The sequence below is a fragment of the Solanum tuberosum genome, unplaced genomic scaffold (assembly GCF_000226075.1).
Source record: "Solanum tuberosum cultivar DM 1-3 516 R44 unplaced genomic scaffold, SolTub_3.0 scf00421, whole genome shotgun sequence".
Lineage (NCBI taxonomy): Eukaryota > Viridiplantae > Streptophyta > Magnoliopsida > Solanales > Solanaceae > Solanum > Solanum tuberosum.
This window is the reverse complement of record NW_006239343.1, coordinates 31,793-59,251: the sequence shown is the minus strand read 5'-3', so window position 1 is coordinate 59,251 and position 27,459 is coordinate 31,793. Positions and strand designations below refer to the sequence as shown.

Below are 27,459 nucleotides of genomic sequence, written 5' to 3'. Positions count from 1 at the left end.
AAAATACGGTATTAAATAGTCTAGGGAGGTAATAGGTCCTCATGAAAGTTTAGTATCGCAACAGCAAATTCGACCAAAATTGGGGTATTTTTCAAACCCTTATCCCTAAACCTTATTGAGAATATATTTGTTTAATAAGTAGTGGGTTGTGACTACAAAGAATATGGTGCACCCGATTGAGTTGTTTTGTTCATCAGTTAATTAACAACTCAAGCTAAATTAAGAAATGAAAACAACAAGCAATTAACAACTAACAATCCTAAAAATGAAACTGAGAATGTTAACTGAAGGGGAAGAAGATCAGGAAATACAGAGATAGATAGAAGGCGATGAGAAGCTCAGACTAATAATAGACCCTTTGCTTTCAATTTTTTTTAATGAACCCTTTGTTTTCACTTAGCTATGTCGTTGCACTTATGACTTGTGAAAGATAATACCAAAAAACATACCCTGCGTAATCATGTACTTAGCTTTTACCCTTAAAATGTGACTTCATATGTGGATTGATGGAAGAATTATATATACTTGGACATGGTTATTTGATATTTATGTTGGTGGAAGATAATAGATACTCAATGAAATTATCAAAATTCATGCAAGTTGGACCGTCAGAGACATTTATAAGATGTCAATTATGGATTTACCCAATAACTTTAATTCAAATTACAAATAATTAATTGCATACCTCTTAATCAAATGAATTGTAACAATATCACAAACTCAATACCATGAAATTCACGTAAAATTATGTGAGATAGTTTTTTTATAACGAATGTAGTTCAAAATTATCATTTTCAATGCGAAAAATACATTTAGACAAAAACACCCTCCGTTAAAAATGCATCATGGCAGAATTTTCCGCATTTCTTCTCGAGATATTTTTATCTAAATGAATTTTAATGAGTTGTATGAAAAAACTATTCGTCAATTTTTTTAAAAGAAGTTGAGAATCTAATAGAAACAATCTCTCAACCTTTACGAAGTAGAAGTAACTACTCCGAATATGTTGTTGTTGTTATCATCAAAATTTTCAATAAAAAAATTATACTACTAAATAAAAGAAAATTTTGCCCATTTCCCAAAAAAGGAAGAATATTTTTGGGCCGGGTCAACCCGTTTAAGGTCCAATCCAATAAAATTGTTGCTTCCAACTCTATCCAAAATTCCCTTCTTCTTGATTACCTAAAAGCTTTTTTTTGTTGTTGAAAGATTTGAAGAAATGGTGGCAATGGCAGCTCTTCAGAGCTCATTTACTTCTCTTTCCATCTCTTCCAACTCATTTTTGGGCCAACCCTTTTCTCCTCTTCCTCTCTGCTCACCTCTGGTACTCTTCTTTACTTCACTACTCTTTCAAAAATCCTTTCTTTTCTTCAATTAATGTTGTTTATTGATAGTTTACTAGCAAATATTTCTTTTAATTTTGTTTAACATTTGTAAATGTTTGCTTAATTTTGATTAAGACTTTGTATAATGCACTTAAGTGTGTGGCCTACTTGTCAATAAAATGGGTCAAGAATCATGAGGTCTTACGTTCAAATTATAGCAAAGGCAATGATTTCTTGATATATGTCCACACCTTGTTGGTGTGAGTATGCAGGTATCCCGTGGAATTAGCACTAGAGTAGTCAAGATTTTCAGTATGAGGAGTAGTAAAGTCATAAAGAAGCCAAGGGGAGTCAATATAGTATATACATTTACTTTTTTTACCTAGCTACACAGTGTAAATTTCCGACAAAGGGGAAATTAGTGGAGTTGTGTGCAAGTTGGCTCGGATACTCACTTGATGACTGAAGAGGCCTCGGGTGGCACCGTGGCAAAAACTCTAAACTCTAAGGGTGCATTTAGTATGGATGGAGGAAGTTTTAGAGTGTTTGGGGTATAAAAGTATAGGTGACATATACTTATGTTTACATGTTATAGGATAGTATATGTAGATTGGGTTTCCAAGTGTTAATTAAGTTTTGAAAATTTTATAGAAGGAAAATGATCCCAATGGCGGTGGTTCAATCACAAAGTAAGTACAGCACGATGTAAGGTAGGTACGTGTCATGGGTTCAATTCTGAGTGATGAATTTAAGTAGAGAAAGGTAGAGAGACAGATGCATTACTCGTTGAGCTTCGAAGCTGAAAATAGCAGATTTCTCCATTATATAATATGTGTGTTTGTATAAAAGATTATGACTTCCGCCCATGTGTGATATAAGCTCTGTCCTCATTTCTCTGTGAATGATTTTACTTGAGGAAAATATTAGTCCTACGAGATTTTACGGTAAGGAGACAACTGAAAACATTTCCTCTAGGAAAATGTATTCTGTAATAGCCAAACAGATTTACTAACCCATGGGGAGCCCCGAGTAGTTTACCAGACATTGTTGTGGGGACTATACCTTTGAACATCGGAAATTCTCTTTTTCAACTAGGCTATGGAAGAGATTACTACAGAGCAAGATGCAAGATTGTTTAGTCAATGGGTGTGAATGAATTATCACTACACTTGTAACTACTATGTGATAGTGGGTATGAACTTAGTGTGTGTATTTTAAATTGGTCAATTAATGTATGGTTCGTTGAGGGCGGTACGCCTGCCACACCACATCTTACCTGGGGTTAGTGATAGTTTCACGGATTACTTTTAATGTAGTTCGATCTATATGTTCTGATGCTTTTGTTTTGCGAGTTTCAGAATGAACTGTCTTTGTTTCGATTTTACTTCCCTATGATTAATCCTCTTCTTTCGTCTTCAAATATTGATATATTAGGCATGAGTTGACTGTTCTATCATTACGTACTTTTTGTGCTAGAAGATGTAACATTCTTCAGCTTTCTGGTTTGCCTCCTGAAATTCAGAAAATTGCTGGTAGATACTTGAACAGAACAGGCTGTGTTATCCTTATAGTTGGTAACAAACAGCTTCTCTTGAGCCCATATGCAATATTGCGGAGGTGCTGATAAAGTTGCATTACTACTTACGTGTATGATCATATTAATAAATCTGAACGTGTTGTTGAAGAGAAGGAACACTTTTCTAAGTGAAGAAAACGCCTCTCTTAAGAGAAGAACTTTTTATTTGAAGAGAACAACTTCTATGTGGAAGTCAATAGTCCAGAATGTACATAATAGTAAGTTCTTAACTGAAACTAGTAAACACCATCAGCAATTGAAGCAAAATATAGACTACTGAATATCTTCGTTGTAATACGGACTTGTTGTTAATAGGTTAATGCTCCTTGTTGCAATTGCTTACTAGCCATCTTTTCGTATATTGTTTACATGACCTTTTTTTGTTCATGCGTCAAGCTGCAACAAGATTTTTTGCTTGTTCAATTATGACAGTTTTCAAGTGATGCTGAATTTGCAGGTCAAATCAACACAAACTCCAGGATCCATTGTAGCCAAGGTTGGTATCTTTTGATCCGTTTCTGGTCTTTTTACCTTCCGTCAGGTGATGAATATTCTTATAACCCAAAAATGTTTAATGTTACTCTGTTATGAACATTCCATGTCACTTTCAAGGTAAATATAGTATCTAGTAGTTCGACTTCCATTTTCCGTGCCAGGGGAATTTGTTCTGTGTAAAAAGGGTCTTCATTTTCATTGCTTCTGCAGCTCAAGCGATGGGAACGGAAAAAGTGTAAGCCAAACAGCCTTCCTGTGCTACACAAAATGCACGTGAAACTTGGAGATACAGTAAAAGTCATATCTGGCCACGACAAAGATAAGGTTGGAGAGATCACTGAGATTATCAAGCACAATAGCAAAGTTGTCATAAGAGAGATAAACTTGAAAACCAAGCATGTGAAGAGTAGGAGTGAGGATGAACCGGGCCAAATCGTCAAGGTTTTTTTCGATTTCTTTCCTTCTAACTGTTTCCACTTTGCCCGAAAGTTAATCTTTAGTCTCTCTTTTGTTATGGGCTATGTTGCTCGGACTCTTCAAAAATGCTGAAAGGTGCGTGCATTTTAGGAGAGTCCAAGTAACTTACTTAAATTAACTAGTTCTTGTGTGAAAGTAATTGTTCTTGTGTTGTGCTTTCAGATTGAAGCTCCTATTCACAGCTCGAACGTGATGCTTTACTCGAAAGACCAGAAGGTAGCCAGTCGGGTGGGTCATAAGACACTCGACAATGGTAAAAGGGTCAGGTACCTCATAAAAACGGGGGAAATTATCGATAGTGCAGAGAACTGGAAGAAAGCTGTCAAAGAGAGGGAGAAAACAACAGAAGCAGTTGCTGTTGCTTCTTAGAAGGCTACCTTGTGAATTCTAGTTATTGTATTTTCTTTAACTCTTCATTAATTTGATAACAATTTTGTATTTGTACCTAGTATACAAGTTCCATACCTTTATGAAAAAAAACCATTTTTCTTGAGCCGGGAGTCTATCGGAAACAACCTTCCTATCCCACAAAGGTAGGCGTAAGGTCTGTGTATATTCTATCTTTCCAAACCCCACTCATGTGACTACAATGAGTATTTTTGTTTCAAAGAAAAGCTTAATAGACAGTTGACAACGGCAAAGTTGCAATTTTCACTAAAGAGATTTGAAACATAAACATACGAAGGAATTAATGGGGTTCAACATTTGTTATATGTCAATAAAAACAATTTTGACTCTATAAGTACTTGTTGAAATGCAATATAAAGACTGTGTGTAATAGATCCTTGTGAGCTGGTTCTTTCTCGTTTTGTTTTTTCTTATTATTGAAATGCAGTTTAAAATGGTTAATTATTTACGAAATGAACGCCTTAGAATACACACAAAAAAATTCCAATTTGTTTAGTTGGAAGTGTTTAATAGTAATACCTCATCATATGTTCATGTATACTCGATCAGAACATGCCATATTTCAAATATCTAAATAAGTTTTACTAACAAACTTAAAGTGTTATCGATCTATTCAACCATTTTTTTTTTATCTCAACCACTGCAACAAAAACGGACAACCCACCAAGGCGGTTAATGCTACTTCTTCATTCCAAAATAAGTGTTGTTTTAACTTTTTCAACATCTAAAAAAAATAAAATACAAAATATCATCATTTACTAAGTATCTAAGTTACTCCTATTAATCACTACTTAATTCTTTAATACAAGAGTATAATTAAAATTATCTTAAATTCCTAAAACGACTGATATTATAAAACATTTATTTTGAGAAGAAAAGAATTTCATTTTAATTATTTAGTAACAATGGCAAACATATCGTAAATACAGTAAACTAATAAGGATATATCCGTCCCTAAAAACCGCCGGACTCTTCATCCTAGATCCTTCTCATCTCACCGTTAATTCCCATATAATCCAACGGCTTAAAATCACGATCCGCGTGATTTACTCCTATTGGTCCAATTCAAAATTCCTCATCTATATATAAACTTCACCAAAATCAACATAATTCTCAGTTCAATTTTTGCTTTCAAAATTCAAAACTCAAAAAAATTCTCCATAAATGGCTGGTAGAGGCAAAACCCTAGGTTCAGGAACAGCAAAAAAGGCTACTTCTCGTAGTAGCAAAGCTGGTCTTCAGTTTCCTGTTGGTCGTATTGCTCGGTTTTTGAAAGCCGGGAAGTATGCTGAACGTGTCGGTGCTGGAGCTCCGGTTTATCTAGCTGCTGTTCTGGAGTACCTTGCTGCTGAGGTTAATTTCGTTGTTTGACTATTTAATTGTGTAGTTTTTGTGTGGATTGATTGTTAGGGTTTGGAATTGTTTTGGGTAGATTGTTAGATCTAGTAATTTTAATTTCGGAATTTGCCTGTTTAAATTGATTGCTAGGGTTTGTAATTCGTTTGCTTTTTGGTAGATTTTTCGCTCTGATAGTTTTAATTTTGCTATTTGCCTATTTAATTGTTTAATTTTTGTGTAAATTGACTGCTAGGGTTTGAAATTCTTTCGTTTTAGGTTGAGTGTTATCTCTAATAATTTTAGTTTTGTAATTTGCCTCTGAAATTGTGTAATTTTTGTATAAATTGATTGCTAGGGTTTGGAATTCTTATGTTTTCGGTAAATTCTCAGCTTTAATAATTTGGGAGTTGAGCTCAAATTAGCCTAATTTGAGCTAAAAAGAGCTCACTTTAAAGGAACTGATGGTTTCAGAAGCCAAAATATTAAGTGATTGGGGGTTCCAAATGTCTAATATATGTTTATTTCGGATGTTAATTTCTAATTTGTTGAACTTCAATACAGAAATTGTTTCATTTGGGTATGTAGTTGTTGTTGAGATTTCGTTGTATAAAAGATAATCTGTCACTTCATTGTTGCTGCTATACCTAAAAATGGTTAGATCTGTCTGTCTAGAGCTTGCTATAGGTAGCAATTTGGAAGCAAATTCACTGGTATTCTTATGGGGTTAATAGATAATTCAATAAACCAATGAGTTTTTCTTTCTTCTTTTCGTGTTTCTGATTTTCCAGTGATTATTTGCAGGTTCTTGAGTTGGCTGGAAATGCAGCAAGGGACAACAAGAAGACTAGGATCGTGCCAAGGCATATTCAATTGGCAGTGAGGAACGATGAGGAACTAAGCAAACTTCTCGGAGACGTAACAATTGCCAATGGTGGTGTGATGCCCAACATTCACAACCTTTTGCTTCCAAAGAAAACTGGTGGTTCAAAGCCATCTGCTGATGAAGATTAAACACGTTCAAGACTTGGTTTTTCTTAGTTATAGCTTTGTACTTCTTTTTCTGGAATAGTATTAAGGATTTGCTAGTGTTTTCTTAGCTGTTTAGTAGATTTTGGGGTTTATGTTTGTATTTGTGTATACAAATGATTTGAGCAATGAATGAAAACATCAATGTGTTAAGACTCAAATTTCTTATTTCTAATTGATGAATGTGAACATATGCATCAAATCGAAAGAGTCCATGAAATCGAGCTTAGTTTGAGTGTGTATCTTGACAATGGTTAATGGTTCTTGTGTCGATGGTGATCTCTCATTTTGATTCGAAAGAGTGAATGAAATAGAGCTTAGTTTGAGTGTATCTTTGACAAGTTTGATGGTTTTTGTGTTGATAGATCTCTTGTTATTGCAATTTCGTTATCCATCAAAGTTTTTGAAATTGCGTGTGACTTAACCCTTGAGTTTCAAGTCTCTTTGATTATATGATCCGGTGTTCACAAAAAAAATTGAATCGAAAGAGTCAATGAAGTAGAGCTTAGTTCAAGTGTGTATCTTTGACAAGTTTGATGGCATTTGTGTTGATGGAGATCTCTTGTTATTGCGATTTCATTATCCATCAAGTTTTTTTGAAATTGTGCGTTAATCCTTGAGTTTAAAGTCTCTTTTGATTATGGAAAAAGGTTTAATACATAGTTTACCTCTAAAGATTTTACTTAAATTCCATTTACAAAATACAAAAAAATTGTAAAAGGAAATTGAGTACGTCCTCAAAAGTGAACTTACGTTTTAAGCTTATAAATAAAGTATTAGCTAGATGGAGATTTTTGTGGTGTTATGAATTTGTCGTAACATACTGAATAAATAACAAAAACATAATGTAGGTAGGAATATAGTCTAGTACATTAAAACATACTAATAATTATAAGGGAAAAGGGTAAAAAATATCTCTCAACTTTATTTTTTTGGTTGACTATATCTTTACCGTTAAAATGAAGTTATTTTTACCCTCGCCGTTACTAATCTCACCATTTATGCCCCTCAATTGGATGAAAAGCCCCAAATTGACTTACATTACCCGAATTATTTTAAATGACCCATTCTCATTTTAAACCCATTCCCGACCCCCCTAATCTCTTGACCCAAAAAACTTCCTTTATATTATCCTACTTAAATAAACTTGATTTTCAGTTGATCCCACACTCTTTTCCGATCAGAACTAAATTACTTTATCCCAATGCAAAGTCTTCAACTTTGATTTTGAAGTTTCCACAAGTATCACTTGATAAGCCTTCAATACTCTGCTCATTCTTCTCAATGAGTTGCTTATTACTACAAGACAACTCCATTAGGGAAATCAACATTGGATCTCAAGTTCTATGGGTCTTAACAGAGTTATAAGAACTGGAGGCTTTGAAATTGGTGGTGTTGGAGTGTTTGGACTCTCCCAATTTTTAATTGGTGGTGGGATGGTGGTTGTGGAGACCGTACGCAAGCCGGAATACTAATCAATAAAGGCGGTGGGGTGGTGGAACTGAAACTGATGCATTCTGTTGTATGTAATTGTTGATTCTCATCGGAGAATCAATATTCTGATCCCAAACATCGGAAATTTTGGGTGATGAGTCAATACTTCTGCTTGAATATCTCTCTGGGGATGATGCACTAGGCGGAGATGGTGAATCAGATTCCCGTTAATGACCAATATCGGTACAAAAATTTCTAGCGGTGAAGACGAAAGAGAAGGATACTAAGGTAGAGGAGCAGTACGAACAACAAGTAGTTCCGGTGGCTTGGGCTGTGAATTTTTTGAACTCGAATTCACCTGTGGAGAAATGCTCAGCGATACAGAGCTAACTGGTGAATCCAAATTGAAACTGGAAGATGGACTCGACCCACCAAAATTCTTCACCTCAACGATGACCATCTATAATGAGATTACCTACAGAATTATACGAGGGGATTTGGAAATTCTTTAGCCCTAAAGAATGTCATTTTGAGAATGGGTTAAAAAAATTTGGTCACGAGATTAGAGGGGTTGGCCATGGGTTTGGGGGTTTTAATTTGGTATGAATTCATTTAGTTTAGCGGGTCGGGTTATGATTAAAAGAGAAATCGGGTTATTTTAATCAAATTGAGCAATTTAAGTCAATTTGGAGCTTTCCGTCCAATTGAGGTGCATAAATAGTGAGCTTAGTAACGACGAAGATAAAAATAGCTTCATTTTAATGATAAGGGTATAATTAACCAATAAAATAAAGTTGAGGAATATTTTTGACCCTTACAAAGTTGCCATAGAAATGGCAACACGGCAAAGAATCATCACTACAACTCTAAAATTAAAATGAATTCATACTTAAACCAAATTTTCTTGGAATAGTTATTTCATATAGTGTGAAATTAAAATAATACTTACCAAAATATGATATAAATAATCATGATATTACCATAAATATTATAGTAACGTAACACTAATTTTAGTAACTTATAACTACCAAACAAAATCAATTTTCTATTTCAACTAGGATTAGGCTAAAAATAATAATCTATAAATACATTACTCTACCATTAGTTTCTAATATGCAAAAACAAACTTATTACTTCTAACTACATTTTTCTTTTCTAAGCGATCTTATTATTAGCTTTCAAAAACAAAAATGGCAATATATATCCCTAATGCCAATAATTGGCGCTATCTTCATTTTCCCGTTATTGGATACATTACTCATGTTCGTAATCGTGTTCGACCCCCCATTATTGAATACATATCTTATACTCATGATCATGTTCAATCTGTAGTTAGACATGTCAGACAAAGAGATGCGCATAGGTACATTAGTTGGTCATTCCCTCTGCCCGGATACATTAAAATCAACACGGATGGAACTTTTATGCAGCACTCAAGGTTAGCAGGATACGGAGGCATTGTAAGAGACGATAAGGGTAGGTGGTTAAGAGGCTTTGTGGGGTGATTAGGTGTGGTAACAACGTCATGCCTCACGGCGGAACTGTGGGACATACATGACGGGCTGACCGTGGCGAAAAACTTCAACTTGAAGAACGTCATCATCGAGACTGACTCTCGTGAAGCATTGATACTCATGAGTAAGGGAGGCGCTGTCGACAATCACCCCGATCGTGACGTGATAGAAGAGTGCCGACGTCTTCTGTTCGAACTTGGGATCTCCATGATGCATACTTTAAGGGAAGGGAATAGTTGTGCAGATCACCTGGCGAAATTGGGAAGAATGCAACTAGATGAAGACCTTGTAATACTACATCGTCCTCCACATTCCATGCACCAACTTCTTCTCGCGGACATGGCTCACGTTGCATATCCTAGGTACCGAAAACATGTACGGTAGTTTAGTATATATAGCACAAAAGGAAAAACATGAAATTGTACGTAAACATTTGTTAATGTTACAAAGAATCTAATTAAATATATTTTTGTTAATTCATTGTACGATTTATGTTTATGTTTGGTTGTGTATACAAATGATGAGTAACCTAGGGAGCTTATCTGCTTGGAACACGATTTCAAGTAATTTGAGGAGTTTTTTGGTGGAGTGGTAAGCGTGTAAATTGTTTGGTTCATAGAACTAGGTGAGTTGTCTCGATTTCAAATTTTGAAACTAAATTCATAGCTAGAATTGGTAAGCGTAAAATCTATATACATTCTACCATCCCTTAATTAAACGGCTATGAGATTAGACTTGATTTTTATTGGACTCACTAGTGTACTTGACGGTCTCATCAAATTATTAAAATAATGTAATGTTATAACATTATGTATAAAATTATATGAATGAAAAACTTTACGGAAATAATAAGTGTGTTAACATAAAAATGGATGTATAAAATATTAAGATAAGATTGAAATGATTTTATTTTTTATTTCAACGTTCAGGGGAGATAAAGTTGTGTCCATCTTTTTAAGCTCCAAATATCTAAATTATTGGATTCGAAAAAATTACACTACTTATAAAGTCATATTTATGATTTTATAAATGGCAATAGTGGAAATTATGATTTAAATTATGTCTTAATATATATGCATTGTCTCACAAATTTAATTAATACTTTCTCCGTCTCAATTTACTTTTCAAATTCTCTATTTACTTTTCCTAATTTAATTTTCCTTTTTACTTATATCATTGACAAATCCTCGAATGCGTCTAGAACTTGTGTTAATAATTTCACAAATAAGGTTATAAAGACTATCAATTTTGTGTCTTATTTTGATCAATAAATTGAACATATTAAATTGTTTAGAAGCATAGTGTCATGTCCCGCCACATCACAGTAAAATTTTGCGTCCAAATAGGGGCGGAAGGGTCTAGAGTTGCAGAGAGGTTTCCGGAAGACTCTAGAACCCTTTAGATTATTCAAGAAGGCTAGAGAATTTTAAGGAATTCTCTAGGATAACTTAGATACTTCAAGAAAGCCTTAGAATTCTCTAAAATGTGTAGAGAATTCTAGAGAGGGGCTTTTGTGTAAATAAGTGAGGGACTTGTAAGTAAAAATTAATTACTCTTTAGTCCTTAGGTGCTAGTATAAATAGAGGTGCCTACCATTTGCAAGGCATCACTCAAGTTGTAATCAATCTTCCAAAGCAATACAAAAACCTTCTTCCAAAAACTCTCTTTGATCTTTCTAAGCCTTTCTTAGCATTCTCTTAGCGATCTTAGTACAAAGAGCTTTCTTGAGCTTACAAGATCTTGAAAGATAGTGAGTAAGTTGTCAAGAGCCGCACGGAGCACTAGTGAAATCTCTAAGTCCGTGACAGCATAGAGTCGGCCTAGTTCTATTATTGAAAGAGTAAATCCTAATTCCTAAGTATTCCTATTTCAGTTTGAATTTGGGGTTAATTATTTTGTTTGATTTTAGTAACTTAAAATTACCAAAACAAAATCATAGAGTGTGAAATTAGATTTATACTTATCAAATTACCATAAATATGATGTAGTAACCCAACACTAATTTTAGTAACTTTACCAAACAAAATCAAATTTCTACTTTTACTAGGATTAGGCTAAAAAACACATCTATATATAAATACGTTACTCTACCACTAGATTTCTAATATGCAAAAAAAAAAAAAAAAAAAGACTTACTACTTCTAACTACTTTTTTCTTTTCTAAGTGATCTTATTATTAGCTTTTTTAAAAAAAAAGGCAATATATATCCCTAATGCCAATAATTGGCACTATATTCATTTTCCCGTTATTGGATACGTTACTGATGTTCGTAATCGTGTTCAACCCCCACGTATCTTATACTCAATGTCATGTTCAATCTGTAGTTCATGGTCATGTTCAATATGTAGTTAGACATGCTAGACAAAGAGATGCGCCTAGGTACATTAGTTGGTCATTCCCTCCGAGACATGTTAGACAAAGAGATGCGCCTAGGTACATTAGTTGGTCATTTCCTCCGTCCGGATACATTAAGATCAACATAGATGGAACTTTTATACAGAATTCAGGGTTAGCGGGATACAGAGGCATTGCAAGAGACGATAGGGGTAGATGGTTAGGAGGATTCATGGGGCGATTAGGGGTGGTAACAACGTTGTGCCTCACGGCGGAACTGTGGCCATACATGGCGGGCTGATCGTGGCGTCATCATCGAGACTGCCTCTCATGAAACATTGATTCTCATGAGTAAGGGAGGCCCCGTCGACAATCACCCTGCTCGCGACGTGATAGAAGAGTGTCGACACCTCCTTTCTGAACTTGAGATCTCCATGATGCATACTCTAAGGGAAGGAAACAACTGTGCGGATCACCTGGCGAAATTGGGAAGAATTCAACTAGATGAAGACCTTGTAATACTACATCCTTTGCCACATTCCATGCACCAACTTCTTCTCGCGGACATGGCTCATGTTGCATACCCTAGGTACCGAAAACATGTACGGTAGTTTAATATATATAGCACAAAAGAAAAAGTATAAATTTTTTTATGTAAGCATTTGTAAATATTTATAACGATATTATATTGAAATATATTTTTGATAATTAATCTCGAAAGTTGTTATGAATATCATTTTGGTAATTTCTTAAGCAGTAACTATGATTGATATTGTATGCGAATGTTTCTTATTTCAAATGTGAATGTAATACACCTTTTGTTATTAGATAAAACATTTACAATATGATGAATAACAAAGGTACCATTTCAATTTGGGAACACCATAGATAATAATTAATAGAGCTATTTTGTTCAATTACGTTTTTTTTATGAAAGAAAGTATCAACTAAACTTGAATCTCATTTTCATATCGTTGTTTTTAAGCAACTCCAACCACCTTTGATGTCCCAAATTAAGATCATTTTGTTCAATTACGTCTTTTTAAAAAAGAAAAAATTATGAACTGAAGTTGAATCTTATTTTCATATCGTCGTTTTTAAGCAACTCCAACCACCTTTGCTGTCTCAAATTGAGTTCATTTACGTTTTTTTTCAAAAAAAAGAAAAATATTATCAACTAAACTTGAATCTCATTTTCATATCGTCGTCTTTAAGCAACTCCAACCACCTTTGTTGTCTCAAATTGAGATCTCTCTGTTTGCATAACTTTCTAAGACTGAATCTCAATTCTGTATATACCATACTTGAGCCCTAAAATGATATTTTTAGAAAACAAAGGAATGTTAAGGCTCCAAATGTAAAGTGCAAGAGAGATTCACCGGTGATACTCTCTCCGTTTCAATTAGTTTGTCTTACTTTCCTTTTAGTCAGTTTCAAAAAGTTAATTATAACTTTCAAATGACATGTTTAACACCACAAGATTAAATATCATTTTAGTATATTCTACTATCTTTTGTTTAAAACTACATATCATTGTAATCTTGAGGAAAAAATGAGTTCGTAGGAGCAGGGGTAGACTCACTCTTAGCCAAGGGGTGTCAAGCACTACAAATGAATTATTTTTTTAAGTAAATAAAAAGGATGTATTTCGTCATATTTTGAAAATTCGAGAATTGTTTCGTAGTTAAGTGAAATATTATAGGATGTAACGAAAGTTAAAATAAAATAATAAATATAATATTTGGTTAAGTCAAAAATACATTGGATTACATTACTCTTATTTAGAAATGACAGTTAGAAGGACTAACACTGCATTAAATTAGTTGTACAACGTGCAAAGAATTTTGTACATTAACTTTTGACTTTATTAAATTAGTTGTACAACGTGCAAAAAGAATTGTACATTAATTTTTGAATAAATAGGAGTATTATATGTTGCCAGCTGTCTGATGATTCACTATATTGAAGACATGTGTACTACCTTTTATTACTCATACATATATACAGTTACCAGACACAATAGCTCCAAATATAAATTACTTTAACTGTCTCAATTTAAAGATTTTGAATTGTTAATTATTGTGATTTATGTTACTCCTTATTAGAAGTGAGACTTTAGAGGACGAACACGGCACTACCAAGTTGTACACAAAGCATTTCAAATTGTACTATAAAATTAATTGTGGCTCATTAATTGTACACGTGTCTTTCTACATATACAATAACCCACATGAATAATTACTTTTCTCAACTTTTTTTCCTCAGTTTCTCTCTCTATATATTCGCTTTTTTTTCTTTTTTTCTACTTTCCATTCTCCCCTTTTACTCTCTTTAGTTTATCTTTGATCTTAAATTTTTCATAGATCTTTAAAATATTTTGAATTATTAATTATTATGAATTATAATATTTTGAGTTTTATGTAGTTTACAAATATATAAATTTCATTTTAAAAAAATTGAAGATATCATACGCAAATTTATGGTCAAACTTAAACTATTTGATTCTCGAGAAATAAAAAGTGTCACATAAAATGGGACAGACGAAGGATAACTCTCAATTAAATTTATTTCACTTTTTATTTTCCATTTTTAATATAATTTTTCAAGTTGGATTTCTAGGAGTTCTATTGTAGACCCATTTAAATTTTACTTTTTTGTTTTAAATTTAGAGAACTTGGCCGCACTTCGCGCGATCATTAAAATTAAATATTTTTGATTAATTTCATATTTACTATGTTGTTTAATCGTAATATTATTATATGTTTTAATAATATGAAGATTGTGAAAAAAATAAAGCTTCACAAATTTTACATCTATTAAATGAGGAAGAATATATTTTTTATCAAATAAGTTAAAATGTGTTTGATAATAACAAATTCTTCCATTGCATGAAGTTGATCCTTTAATATATAATATATATTCCGGTGTACCATTCTCCTTAAATGTCTAAGAAATATCTCGTAATGTGAAATAACACTGTAATACTCCCTCTATCCCTAATTACTTGTCCACTTTTAAATTGACACATCTATTAAGAAATCAATTAATGACATAGTGAGTTTATCATTTTACCCCTATTAATTATGAAGTAGATGAAAAGTTCTGCAATTTTCAAAGTAATTAGTCATTTAATTGAGAGTATAATAGGTAAAAAAAATGTTACTTTCTTGATTTGTCAAAATGGACAAGTAATTAGAGACAACTATAAAAGGAAAAGTGAACAAGTAATTAGGGACAAAGGGAGTACTAAACAAATGCATCATTAAATGAAATTTATATTAAAAATATATGGAATAATGACGTAATGATACCTTAATAGAATTTCCTATCCCTTTAAAAAAAAAAACTTCACCCTTTCAATTTCGTTATATCTTCTTATTTAGTAGAAGAATCATCATTTATTATATTCTACTCCACCTTAATTGTACCATCAGAGTTTTAAGAATAAACATTAAATTTTAAATCGAAATAAAAAATCATTGAAAAATGACTGAAAAAATAATAATACTATATAAAAATTAAAATAAGGTGCAAGAAAAGCCTTTTCACGATAATTTTTTGAAATATATTGACAACAATTAAAATGAAGCTGTTATTTTATCTTTAAAATTAAGTTTTGAATTGAATTAGTACAATGAGAAAAAAAATATAAACTAATAACTTTTTAATGTTATTAAATGCATTTTCTTTTTAATTGAGTAGTAGATTAAAAGTTCCGAATTAGGATATTAAAATAATATCTTACTCTCTCCTTAATTATTATGGTATTGCAAACATTTATTTTCCTTAAATCGTGATTCATTTTCCATTTACAATTATATCCAATTAATTTCTAATGTATTGAATGTGGTTATGGGATATTCAAATAATATCTTTATCTTTCCTTAATCATAATAAAATTATAATTTAACATTTATTTTTCTGAAATGATAATTTTGTTTTAATTCCTAGAACATGTTGTTTACTATATTGAATGTAATTATAATAAAACATATTGTATTTAGTATGACAAAAGAACTCAAAAATTGGAGAAATTAGATAAATAGTAATCTTAGCTTCTAAGAAATGTCACATCATCATTTACATATCCAACTTTATATATATAAAAGAGTTAAAAAAGAAAAAATAAGTGATTAAACAAAATTATATAAATAACATTAATGATGAGATGAAGATTAAGAAAAAACGTCAAAAAAAATTAGTAGTATTGATGATGATAAAAGTTAAATAAATCATTTTTTCTATTATTTAAATTTTTAACATAAAATTTCCAATCTTTGAAAATTAAAAATCAATGTTAAAAATAAAATTAAAAATTGAGGCAATAATTATTTTAAAGAAAAATATAACCAAAATTGTCAAGAAAAAATTGATAAAAATAAATAAGTATCTATTGCTAAGAAGGTGTCACCCCACATTTTCTATTTTAGCTTTATTATTACATATAGATAGAAACTTTAAGATGAAGAATGATCCAAAAATTTTAAAAATAACAAATCAATTATGTAAAAATACATGTGTAATTCTTATAAAGTTATAATAACTAATTTCTTCAAATAAATAATTAAAAGAAAGAAAAAAAAGTAAATTAAGAAAATAATATAAATAACACTAATTATGAGATTAATAGCATTGATGAGGAAAGGAACTGAATATGATCATCTTTTTAAATTTTTTTTAAAGAAAATATATATAAACTTTAATTAAAGATAAATAAGAAAAAAACTTTAATCAAAGATACAAAAAATCAAGACAAAATAAAAGAAGAAAGAAATTAGAAGAATAATGAGGTTGAAAGAAATAATATCTAATTTTCTCTCTTTTCAAATCACAAAATAAAATTTTGCTTGTTCTCCTCCTCATTTGATACGAATTCCATAAATAGAATGATTTTTTCTCCAAATAATTTTTCTTACCCTTTGAAACACTAATCAACCTTCTTATAAATTTCTCAACCACAATGAATTTTTCTCTCCTTGTAGGAGGAATAAACATTTTTTCAAAAAGTCTTTTATTTTGAAGAGAAACTTTTTGTTACATGATCACTTTCTTTTACATCAATGTCTTCACAAGAATCATGAGATATTCTCTCTTTTCTCTTTTGTTAAAAAAGTCACATGACCTAGAAATTGGATGGACATATTAACGACAAAAGTTGATACCATATATTGATCATTATCGTCAGAAGAAGAAGAGCCAAAGTGAAGAAATTTGTTCTTATTTATTACAAATGTTCAACTATTTTTATTTTTTTTTATAGGCTAAATAATTATAAACAGTTATAAAAAATGAATAGTTTTTATCTTTTCATCTTCCATTTTCATTTACTTAAATCTATATTAGTGTAATGGATGTTATAAAGGGCATAATTAATCGGGTATGACATAAATACTTTTTAAAAAAATTACAAATAAAAAATACAAAACAAAGATAAAATGTCAAAAAAAGGAAAAAAAAGATGAATACAAATACTGGTCATAGAGAGATGCCACATCAAATTGTCAATATTCAGCTTTATATATACATATATAGGTTCATGCCCTTAGATGTTATTTTATTACTTTAGCTAGCATCGACATTTTTTAAAATCGGATATCTACTTTGGAACATTTTATAATGTGGCATAGGCTGACAATTGAGATCATAAATTTAAAATAATAAAATTTAATTTATTATAATACTAATATCAATATCATAAAGATATATATATATCATTTAAAAAATATATAAAAAGTATTATAAATTATAATAATTAACCGCTTTTTAAAACAAATTCATATAACTAATTTGATTTACACTCCAAAATTCATAGGTGTCACATAATTTACACATTAATTCTTTATTACTTAATATATGTAATTATATCAATGACACATACAGTGAAATAAAAAAATTACATATTTTATTTGAAAATAACGTAATAGTACTATAAGGTATAATAATTAACAACTTAACATATTTTAAAATTTTAGTTGACTCTCCAAATTCCATATGTCTCATGTAATTGAGACAGAGAGAAACATATATTGGTTTAAAATAAATAAAAATATTATAAATTATAATAATTAACAACTTAAAATTTATAAAAAATCCTTTAAAAAAATTTAGTTGGCTCTCCAAATTCAATCTGTATTACAATAATTAAAACATAGGAATTAACATAGATTGGACTCGTGCTGACATTTATGTTTCCTTTTTAATTTTTTTTTCTTTAATACTTTATATAAGTAAATTTTTTTATGTAAAAAGTATTATAAATCATAATAATTAATAGCTTAAAATATTTGAAAACATATAAAAAGTTTTTGTTAACTTTCAAAATTTCATCTATACCACATAAATGGGGAGAAATATAGATATATAGATATTTTAAGTTGCTAATTATTGTGAGTTATAGTATGTTTTATGTAATTTTCATATATATTACTCGCTTTGTCCTGATTTATGTGATACAAATGAAATTTCAAAAGTCAATGAATTTTTTATAAGTTTTTTTTTATATTAACTTGTTAATTATTGTGATTTATAATATATTTACGTAAAATATACTCTAAATAAAAATAATTAGCAACTTAAAATATATAAAAACATACTAAAAATTGATTAACTTCAAATTTCATATGTACCAGTACCACATAAATTGAAACAGAAACAGTAACATATATTGGGCCCCGTATTGGCACGGGGTCCCATATCTAGTGCAGATATATTTGTCACTTCGTTCATTATGTTACACCTCTTTTTCTCCTTCATTCTCAAGAAGCCATTTTTTCCCTTTCTTCTTCCCTTCGTTACAACCAAGAAAGTTGAAACAATAAATTTTCATCTATCTCCGATCACCCATTTTCATCTTCTCCGATCCCATCCTTGTTTTCCCTATTGCTACAGTTACAGAAAGCAGAGAAATCAACCAACAAAATTCATTTTTCTAACTCAAACCCTTGATTTTACTCCCAATTTCAGTTCAATTTCAAATTCTAACTCTACCCGTAGCTCCGGTTCAATCTAGAATCATTTTCATCCCCTGCCATGAATATAAGACGAGGTAGATCAGACAGTAAATAGTCTTTGTAGCAGGTATCCAGTAATTTCAATGAAGAACAGTCTGCATTGCTTTCTTCATGTAAATTTAGCGAAATTCGAGTGAAAAGTTTCGATTTTGAGAACAAAAATGTTGATTTTAAAAGTATAAATTCGAGAAGGTGGGTTGTTTCTGATGGAATTATTTGTATAAACAAAGAGTTTACTTCTGAGGCTTTAATTGGGTTAACGGCTGGATTTACGTCTGACTCGTTAAGGGATGACGAAATTGAAGTTTGGGTTGTTTATGCGGTTGGCGGGGTGGAATAGTATAACTACATTTTAATTAGAAATCACATTATTTCCCGATGGCGCTAAAATGTGTGGATTTGGGTGACGAAAGATGTATTTGTTGATGTTATATGTGAACACCGTAGTGGGTTATTGGATTCTACATTACTTGTTATGATATGGGTATTTTAATTTTTGGATGGCTTTGACAGCTGAGCCAAGTAAGGGTAGAGTGATTGTTATCGGGGGCATGACTTGCTGGGTTGGCGGCTGCAAGGAAACTGATGTCATTTGGCTTTGAAGTTGCGATTTTGGATGGATGAAAGCGTGTAGGTGGAAGGGTGTACAAAAAAGATGGAAGGGGGAATAAGGTGACAACTGCTAATTTAGGAGGGATTGTTTTGACAGGTACACTAGGGAATCCGACTGGTCTATTGGTACGACAATTGTCATATACATTTCATAAAGTGAGAGACCAATGTCCAATCTATTGTGCTGATGGAAAGCCTGTAGAGGAGAGGCATTGGGGACTTCGCGAGAGGATTTTGTTCTATAGCTATACAACAGTTGCTGGTTGGCCCTTATTGTTAGCTCTAGTCGCAGGAGAAGCTGCCATACAAGTTTGAGCTAACGGCCCCTACTGATGCAGTGAAAAAAGTTCTTCAAATTTTAGAAGGTAATTAAATGTCATGTTCCATATTAACTTAGCTTTCAATATACCAAAATCTTATCTTTCTTTCTTTTGAATAGCATATTATTTGGTAGCCAAGTAACAAGTAAAGAATAAAAAACTCCACGAGCAGAAAAATAAGAACGAAGTTGCTCGGGAAGTGAAAATTCATGTTATCTTTGTCTAGAGTTAAGCGGTTGAAAGAGTATCAGTGCCAATCCCATTTCATATTCGTTAAGTTTCAGTTTGAAGCGTGTATGTATTGTCTTGTTTGAGGTAGGATCTTGCTTTGTTTAACTTTCTGTCTCAACTATATACTTCAGAGATGATTTCATCATCTGTCGTTTATGCTGCTACGTAGGCATATATATATATTTGAAAATGCATCGATTATAGTAAAGATGAAACTTATGTTTCTTATGGTTATGGAGCTAATGTATTGATAAGATTTGGGCATTATTATCAAGCATAAATGAACCACAAGGAATTAACGTCCCAGAGCCCATCCGTTTAGATTTGGTTCCTACTCCATCTTTGTGCTATCCAGCCACCATGCATGGATCATTTCTCACTGGGCTTAGAGAAGCTGCAAAGATGGCCTATCACACAGGTATTAGAACATTGCATTTGAAGATTGAGAAGAGAAAAACCGAGATAAGGTATGCTTCAGTTCTTTTTAAAGGCATGTCTAATGTTTATTAAGACACTGACAGTCAAGAACTAACTTTGTTTTATCTCATTATATATGTTGTGAACACAAAATATCATGTTGCTTTTAAATACTTGAAATTCATCGTTTATGGTAAAGAATTAACTAATTTCTTTCTACAACCATCTTATTTCTTCATTACATATTGCTCGAGTATGATTTAGTTTCTATTTATACTCGAGTTCATTTTCCTTTCTGGATCAACTCTTTATAATTTTGCTATATCAACATTGTTTGCATGCTCACTTTATGCACTAAATGCTAAAGCTGAAATAAGATAAGCAGACCAGACGGGTTAAATGCAAGCAACAAGTGACACCAGTAAGTAGGGGTAAATTTAGTTGGCATAATGTAATAATTGTGGGCTATATATCCTTTAGCAACAACAAGAAACCCAATAATCCCACAGGTGGGGTCCGAGGAGGGTAGAATGTACGCATACCTTGAGAAGATAGAGATTGTTTCCAATAGACCTTTGACTGGGCGAACAATGAAAAAGAGGCAACAATAACATGCCAAAGCAACAAGAAAATAAGATTCACTATTCATCAATTTGAGCTTGTAATATTTTGCCTTGAAGTTTCATGTTAATCATTACAAACATGTTTTGTTTTTATTTATATCGTTTGCAATTGTGCCATATATTAGATTTGAGGCTAACATTTTCTTATATTTTTTGCTTAACAGGTGTTGTAAAGTCAAGAGTAGCCACTGTCAAGTAAAAAATAGTCGGATATAAGTCCTTCCCCACCTCTCTTTAGCTTCTTCTTTCCTATTTCTTTTTCTTGTTCAGAGTTTCAGCTTCTTCATGAATCCCCTTTTTAACTTGTTTCTCAGGATGGCTAAAAACTTTGGCAGAGGCAACGGAACCACTTTATCTGCTGGGGATATTAGAACTAACGTAGTAGCGAGTTGCTTTAGCTCTACGCCACTGGCAAGTAAGAAATTGGCCCTTCTAAAGGGATCTCACTTCCTCCAGGTTTGAATATTCTCGTAATGACAACATTGGGTCTAAACCACTGGGTAGTGTGGTTATGGATCTGTGCTTCTAGTCCTGAGAAAACTTCTTGCCTGAGCTTGTTTGCCTTATTAAAAAGTGAGTTATAAGCAACCTCCACTTTTGTATCCAAATACTCGTCTACGGGATTTCCATTAGCACGGTAGAGTGGGCATTGGTCTCTCACCTTATGAAGTGTATACGACAACTTTCGTTCCAACAGACCCAGTGGATTCCCTAGTGTACCTGTCAAAACACTCCCTCCCAAATCAGCAGCTGCCACCTTATTCCCTCATTCCATCTTTTTTTTGTATACACCCTTCCACCTACACACTTTCGTCCCTCCAAAACAGTAAACTCAAAACCAAATAACATCAGTTGTCTCACAGCCGCCAAACCAGCAAGACCTGGCCCGACAACAGTCTCTCCGCCCTTTCTTGGCTCAACTGGAATCTTGTCCTTAATTGTCAATGCCACCCCAAAATTAATATATCCATATGATAACAGGTAGTTCTATGCAGAATCTAATAGCTCATTACAGTGTTCAGGTATAACATCAACAAACATATCTTCTGTCACCCAAATCGACACATTTTCATGCCATTTGGTAATAATAGGATTTCTGATTAAAATGTAGTTATCATGTTCTATCCCGCCAACTTCAGAAACAAACCCTAATTTCACTTCCGCCAGTCGTTAACGACTCGGATGAAAATCCAGCAGTTAATGCAATTAAAGAATTAGAAGTTGGCTCTTTGTTTATTGAAATATTCTCATCAGCAACAACTCGCCTTCTGGAATTTGTACTTTTAAGCACCTAAGAATTAACATTTGTGTTTGCGAAATTGGAACTTTTCACTCGGGGTTTGCTAAACTTATCTAAAAAAGATGAAGACAGAAATGCAGACTGTTCTTCATTGGCACTACCGAGAAAATTACTGGATACTTGGCACAAAGGCAGTTTACTGCTTGGCCTACCTTGTCTTCTCCTCATGGGAAGGGATGGAAATGCTTCGGGATTGAACCGGAATTAGGGTTAGGATTAGAATTTTGGAAGTGAATTGAAACTGGGAGTAAAATTAATGTTCAGGTTTGAGTTAGGCAAATGAACTGGGAATTGTTTCACTAGTACTATGCAAACTTTCGATTGAGCTGCTATTTTTGCAAGAATCGCGGATGCTGGCTCTCTTAGAGTCATGAGCACTGATGTCACGGAGAAAAGAAGTTGTAGCAGAGTAGCAACAATGCCCGGTTTTATCAGACATTGAACATTTGCTTTTGAGGCAGACAAGTTGTGCACCGCGTTAAGAGACGGTTGCTTAGCTTCTAGGCTCTCAATGGCGAACATTTTGACTAGCGGTTTGACGGCTCCATCTTGTCCCAGGTTAGTTAACATTCTTGAAATTTCTGTTTCCGTTAGAATCTTACTCATGTCAGAGCCTACAATCATATATATATAAACTGCATACAATTTTTATGTAAAAAAGAGTCGTTTACATTATAAGGAATCAATTTGATTCTGTTTATCTGTTGTGCATTGAATAAAATGTGTTGTAACTACCCTTCGGGGTGGCCCAGTGGTTTTGAGCTTGGGACTTCCATGTTGGAGGTCTCAAGTTCGAAACCCCTTGCCAGCGAAAGCAAGGGGTTTGCCTTCTGAGTCGAGCTCGTCGCACCAGGCTTGCCTAGTGCGGTTTACCTCTCCTATGTGGTTTGCGAGCTATTGCATAGGAGCGGGGGTTTTACCCTGTGCGCACCCAAAAGGTAGCGGCTGCGGGTTTCCCTTGTCATCAAAAAAAAATAAAATGTGTTGTAACACCTCATGATGTACACTACTAACTCATTTGAGAATCTCTTTGTATCAGATGTACTCGAGCACTTGCCTTGGGCCAAGTACTGTACATGTTTTCGGACGGTAAGAGCTTCAGTCCGCTGTTTGATTGCTTCCATATATATCAGGCTTAAACATTCTTCTCAACTACTCAACACACTCCAAAACTAGTTGTTGATAAGGGAGAACTTTCTGCCTCTTCATAACGCGCACAATACAAACATCAATTGCATGCATAACGTCTATGAGAACTATATATATTTTATATGATTGCGTTATAATAATATATAGCTCTGTTTTAAAAAGCACCTAGATTTATGTCAGTGCGATTACAATTAACATATATCTGATTATCAACCTTGATGTTGTGGCTTGCGGGTTATAGGAGACAATCGACTCTTTTGCTCATTGTCTGCAAGGACTATACATATTTCATAGCTCGATCAATCGATCAGTGGGCTGAAATCAGTTGAAGAAACGACTCGATTTAATAGGTTATCTAAGTTCTTGGTGAAGCTCTCTCTTCCTCTCGTCTGAGTGAGGGAAAACTGAAATTAGTTCATAAAAACTATATACATTCTACCGTCCATAAACGGCTATAAGATTAGACTTGGTTTCAGTTGGACTCACTAGTGTACTTGATGGGAAATGAAAAACTTCACATAAATAACAACTGTGTTAACATAAAAACGGATATATAAAAATATTAAGAAAAGAGCGATATTAATTAATTTTTTTTATCCCAACTTCACTTTTTTAAGCTCCAAATAATTGAATTCAGAAAAATAATTGTCTGATATGGCGGAAGAAAACAAAATATCTATAATAACATTTGGAAGCCTATACTTCCCCTATTCTATATTAATCGAATATTTGATATTTTATTTATTCAAAATAATTTAATTATTCAAGATGCTCGCGTATACCCCATAATATTTGTATACATTTTTTAAAATACAAGTCACTCTTGAATAAAATCAAAATCCACACTATCCAACTTTTACAAAATGTCATATATAACTTCAGAAAAAAACTTGAAATTCCTAAGGTGAGAGAACATATAATTGATTTTAAAACATGATACACAAATCACTTTTATCTCAAAATTTAATTTATGGGTTGTTACTTGTGCAAAAAAATAAAAAAAACTTGAATTTTTTTAATAAACTTTTGGTCAAAATCATCTCCAACATGTTGATAAATCACAACAACACAATATAAGTATTAAATTAAACTGTGAAAACTACATTTAGTTATTATAAGATTAATTCTGAATCTAATATAAAAATTTCCAAATTTTCAAGCTAAAGAAAAGTGTAGTATACCAATATTTATTGTTACAGACACAAGAGAAATCAAGCAATTAAATTGCTATATATAAAAAAATATTAGTACTCTTACAAAAATGGAAAGAAAAATAAAAATAAATAAAACACAATTATCTCGACTGACTTTTGTAAATAATCATTACATTACCATAAATACGTCCTATACTAACCTAACACTAAATTTAGTAACTTAAAACTACCAAAAAATAATAATCAACTTCTACTAGGATTAGAATTAGGCAAAATAAAACCCTTATAAATATGTACTCTATCGTTATGTTTCTAATATGAAAAAAAAAACTTCTTACTTCTACATACTTTTTTTTATTTTCTCAAGTTGTTACTTTTAACTACTTTTTCTTTTTCTCTGATCATATTATTAGCTCAAAAATGGCAATATATGTCCCTACTGCGCACTATGTCCATTTTCCTTTTTTTGGATACGCAACTAATGTTCAACCTTGCATCATTGGATATGTATCTAATGTTCATGATCATGATCAATCCGTAGTTAGACAAAGAGATGCCCCTAGGTATATTAGTTGGTCATTCCCTCCGTCGGGATACATTAAGATCAACACGGATGGATCTTTTATGCAGCATTCAGGGTTAGCGGGATATGGAGGCATTGCAAGAGACGATAGAGGTAGGTGGCTAGGAGGATTCGTGGGGAGATTAGGTATGGTAACAACGTCGTGCCTCACGGCAGAACTGTGGGCCATACATGGCGGACTGAACTTGGCGAAGAACTTCAAGCTGAAGAACGTCATCATCGAGACTGACTCTCGTGAAGCATTGATGCTCATAATGAGTAAGGGACGCGCCGTCAACAATCACCTTGATTGCGATGTGATAAAAGAGTGTCGACGTATGTTGTCCGAACTTGGGATCTCCATGATGCATACTCTAAGGGAAGGAAACAACTGTGCAGATCACCTGGCGAAACTGGGAAGAATGCAACTAGATGAAGAACTTGTAATATTACATCATCCGCCACATTCCATGCACCAACTTCTTCTCGCGGACATGGCTCACGTTGCATACCCTAGGTACCGAAAGCATGTACGATAGTTTAGTACATATAGCACAAAAGAAAAAATATATGAAATTGTACGTAAGCATTTGTTAATATTACAAAGAATATAATGAAATATATTTTTGTTAATTCATTGTAGGATTTATGTTTATGTTTGGTTGTGTATATAAATGATGAAGGACCAATGTCTATTTTCTTGAAATCAATGTTCATGGGATTAATACCTTGTTTCATATTTGATTGTCTTTTTGGTTTTTTCAATCATGTTAGACTAGGGACATGAACACTTGATCAAATTAGTGCTACTTTGATGGTTGACAGTTTGGATCGACATTCTATCGTCCCTAGATGGCTATAAGAATGTAAGTTGTCTGATTCATAGGATTAGATTAGTTGTCTCGATTTTAAATTTTGAGACTAAATTCGTAGCTAAAATTAATAAGGATAATAAAATCTATATACATTCTATCGTCCCTAAACGGCTATAAGATTAGACTTGATTTTTGTTGACCTCACTAGCTAGCTAGTGTACTTGACGCCTGACGGTCTCGTCACAATATTAAAATAATGTAGTAAGATTTTACATTATGTATAAAAATATATGAATGAAAAACTTTACATAAATAATAATCGTGTATACATAAAAATTGATATATAGAAATATTAAGAAAAGAGTGAAATTAATTAAATTTTTGTATCCCAACGTTGAGGGGAGATAAAGTTGCTTTTCACCTTTTTAAGCTCCAGATATTTATATTAACTGAATATTTGTGGCTTTTTTTATTGTATAAATAATTTAATTGTTCAAAATTGAAGATATATATTTGATTTTTTTCATATTTGCCTTTTTATTTATTGAAGTTTTATATTTCTAGGAAATAACTTACACTATTTATAAAGTTATATTTATTATTTCACAAAGGGCAATAGTGAAATTATAATTTAAATTAAGTCTTTAAATGTTAATATTCTCTACGTCTCTATTTACTTGTCAAATATTTCCTAATTTAATTTCCCTTTGTACTGAAATTTTTGACAAATCCTCGAATGCATTTTGGACTTGTATGCTATCATTATGATAATTTCAAGAATAAGGTTATAAAGACTATATCGCTTTTGTGTCTTGTTTTGATCAATAATTTGAATATACTATATTTTTTTAGAAGCATGGAGTCCTATTTCACTTTTAGGAAAAATAAATCTTTAAGTATTCCTATTTTGATTAGAGATTAATTATTTTGTTTAATTTTAGTAACTTAAAATTACCAAAACAAAATCATATAGTGTGAAATTAGAATAATACATATCAAAATATGATATAAATAACCATAAGATTACCATAAATACATATAGTAACCTAACACTAATTTTAGTAACTTAAAACTACCAAAAAATAATAATCAACTTCTACTAGGATTAGAATTAGGCTAAATAAAACCCCTATAAATAGGTACTCTATCGTTATGTTTCTAATATGCAAAAAAAAAAAAAAAACTTCTTACTTATACGTACCTTTTTATTTTCTTAAGTTGTTGCTTTTAATTACTTTTTTATTTTGTCATATAAGTGATCTTATTAGCTCAAAAATGGCAATATATGTCCCTACTGCGCGCTATGTCCATTTTCCTTTTTTTGGATACGCAACTAAT

General features: G+C 32.2%; 2 protein-coding genes and 1 long non-coding RNA gene across 4 annotated transcripts; all 3 read left to right on the top strand.

Annotated features, from left to right (window-relative positions):
* Positions 1 to 1,176: 1,176 nt before the first annotated feature.
* LOC102582481 (50S ribosomal protein L24, chloroplastic-like) lies at positions 1,177 to 4,366 on the top strand. Its single transcript, XM_006362848.2, has 4 exons — positions 1,177 to 1,324; positions 3,359 to 3,397; positions 3,607 to 3,837; positions 4,036 to 4,366. Exons 1-4 carry the CDS (start codon positions 1,220 to 1,222, stop codon positions 4,240 to 4,242), a joined length of 582 nt encoding a protein of 193 aa, XP_006362910.1. The 5' UTR covers positions 1,177 to 1,219; the 3' UTR covers positions 4,243 to 4,366.
* Positions 4,367 to 5,389: 1,023 nt separating this feature from the next.
* Positions 5,390 to 6,813, top strand: LOC102582157 (probable histone H2A.1). The gene is made up of 2 exons (XM_006362847.2): positions 5,390 to 5,634; positions 6,421 to 6,813. The coding sequence occupies exons 1-2, from the start codon at positions 5,446 to 5,448 to the stop codon at positions 6,628 to 6,630; spliced, it is 399 nt and encodes a 132-aa protein (XP_006362909.1). The 5' UTR covers positions 5,390 to 5,445; the 3' UTR covers positions 6,631 to 6,813.
* An 11,872-nt stretch (positions 6,814 to 18,685) lies between these two features.
* LOC107058003 (uncharacterized) lies at positions 18,686 to 24,065 on the top strand. 2 transcript variants are annotated; one of them, XR_001471708.1, is made up of 4 exons: positions 18,686 to 19,915; positions 20,377 to 20,568; positions 21,306 to 22,999; positions 23,481 to 24,065. It is a non-coding gene; the product is annotated as an uncharacterized lncRNA (long non-coding RNA). The 2 variants fall into 2 exon arrangements; XR_001471707.1 differs by having other exon boundaries at positions 18,686 to 20,568.
* The last annotated feature ends 3,394 nt before the right edge of the window (positions 24,066 to 27,459 follow it).

Coding starts and splice junctions, on each gene's coding strand:
- LOC102582157 (XM_006362847.2), top strand. CDS start 5,446: ATGGCTGGTAGAGGCAAAACCCTAGGTTCAGGAACAGCAAAAAAGGCT. Junction 5,635..6,420: donor TGGAGTACCTTGCTGCTGAG/GTTAATTTCGTT, acceptor GATTATTTGCAG/GTTCTTGAGTTGGCTGGAAA.
- LOC102582481 (XM_006362848.2), top strand. CDS start 1,220: ATGGTGGCAATGGCAGCTCTTCAGAGCTCATTTACTTCTCTTTCCATC. Junction 1,325..3,358: donor TTCCTCTCTGCTCACCTCTG/GTACTCTTCTTT, acceptor CTGAATTTGCAG/GTCAAATCAACACAAACTCC. Junction 3,838..4,035: donor AACCGGGCCAAATCGTCAAG/GTTTTTTTCGAT, acceptor TTGTGCTTTCAG/ATTGAAGCTCCTATTCACAG.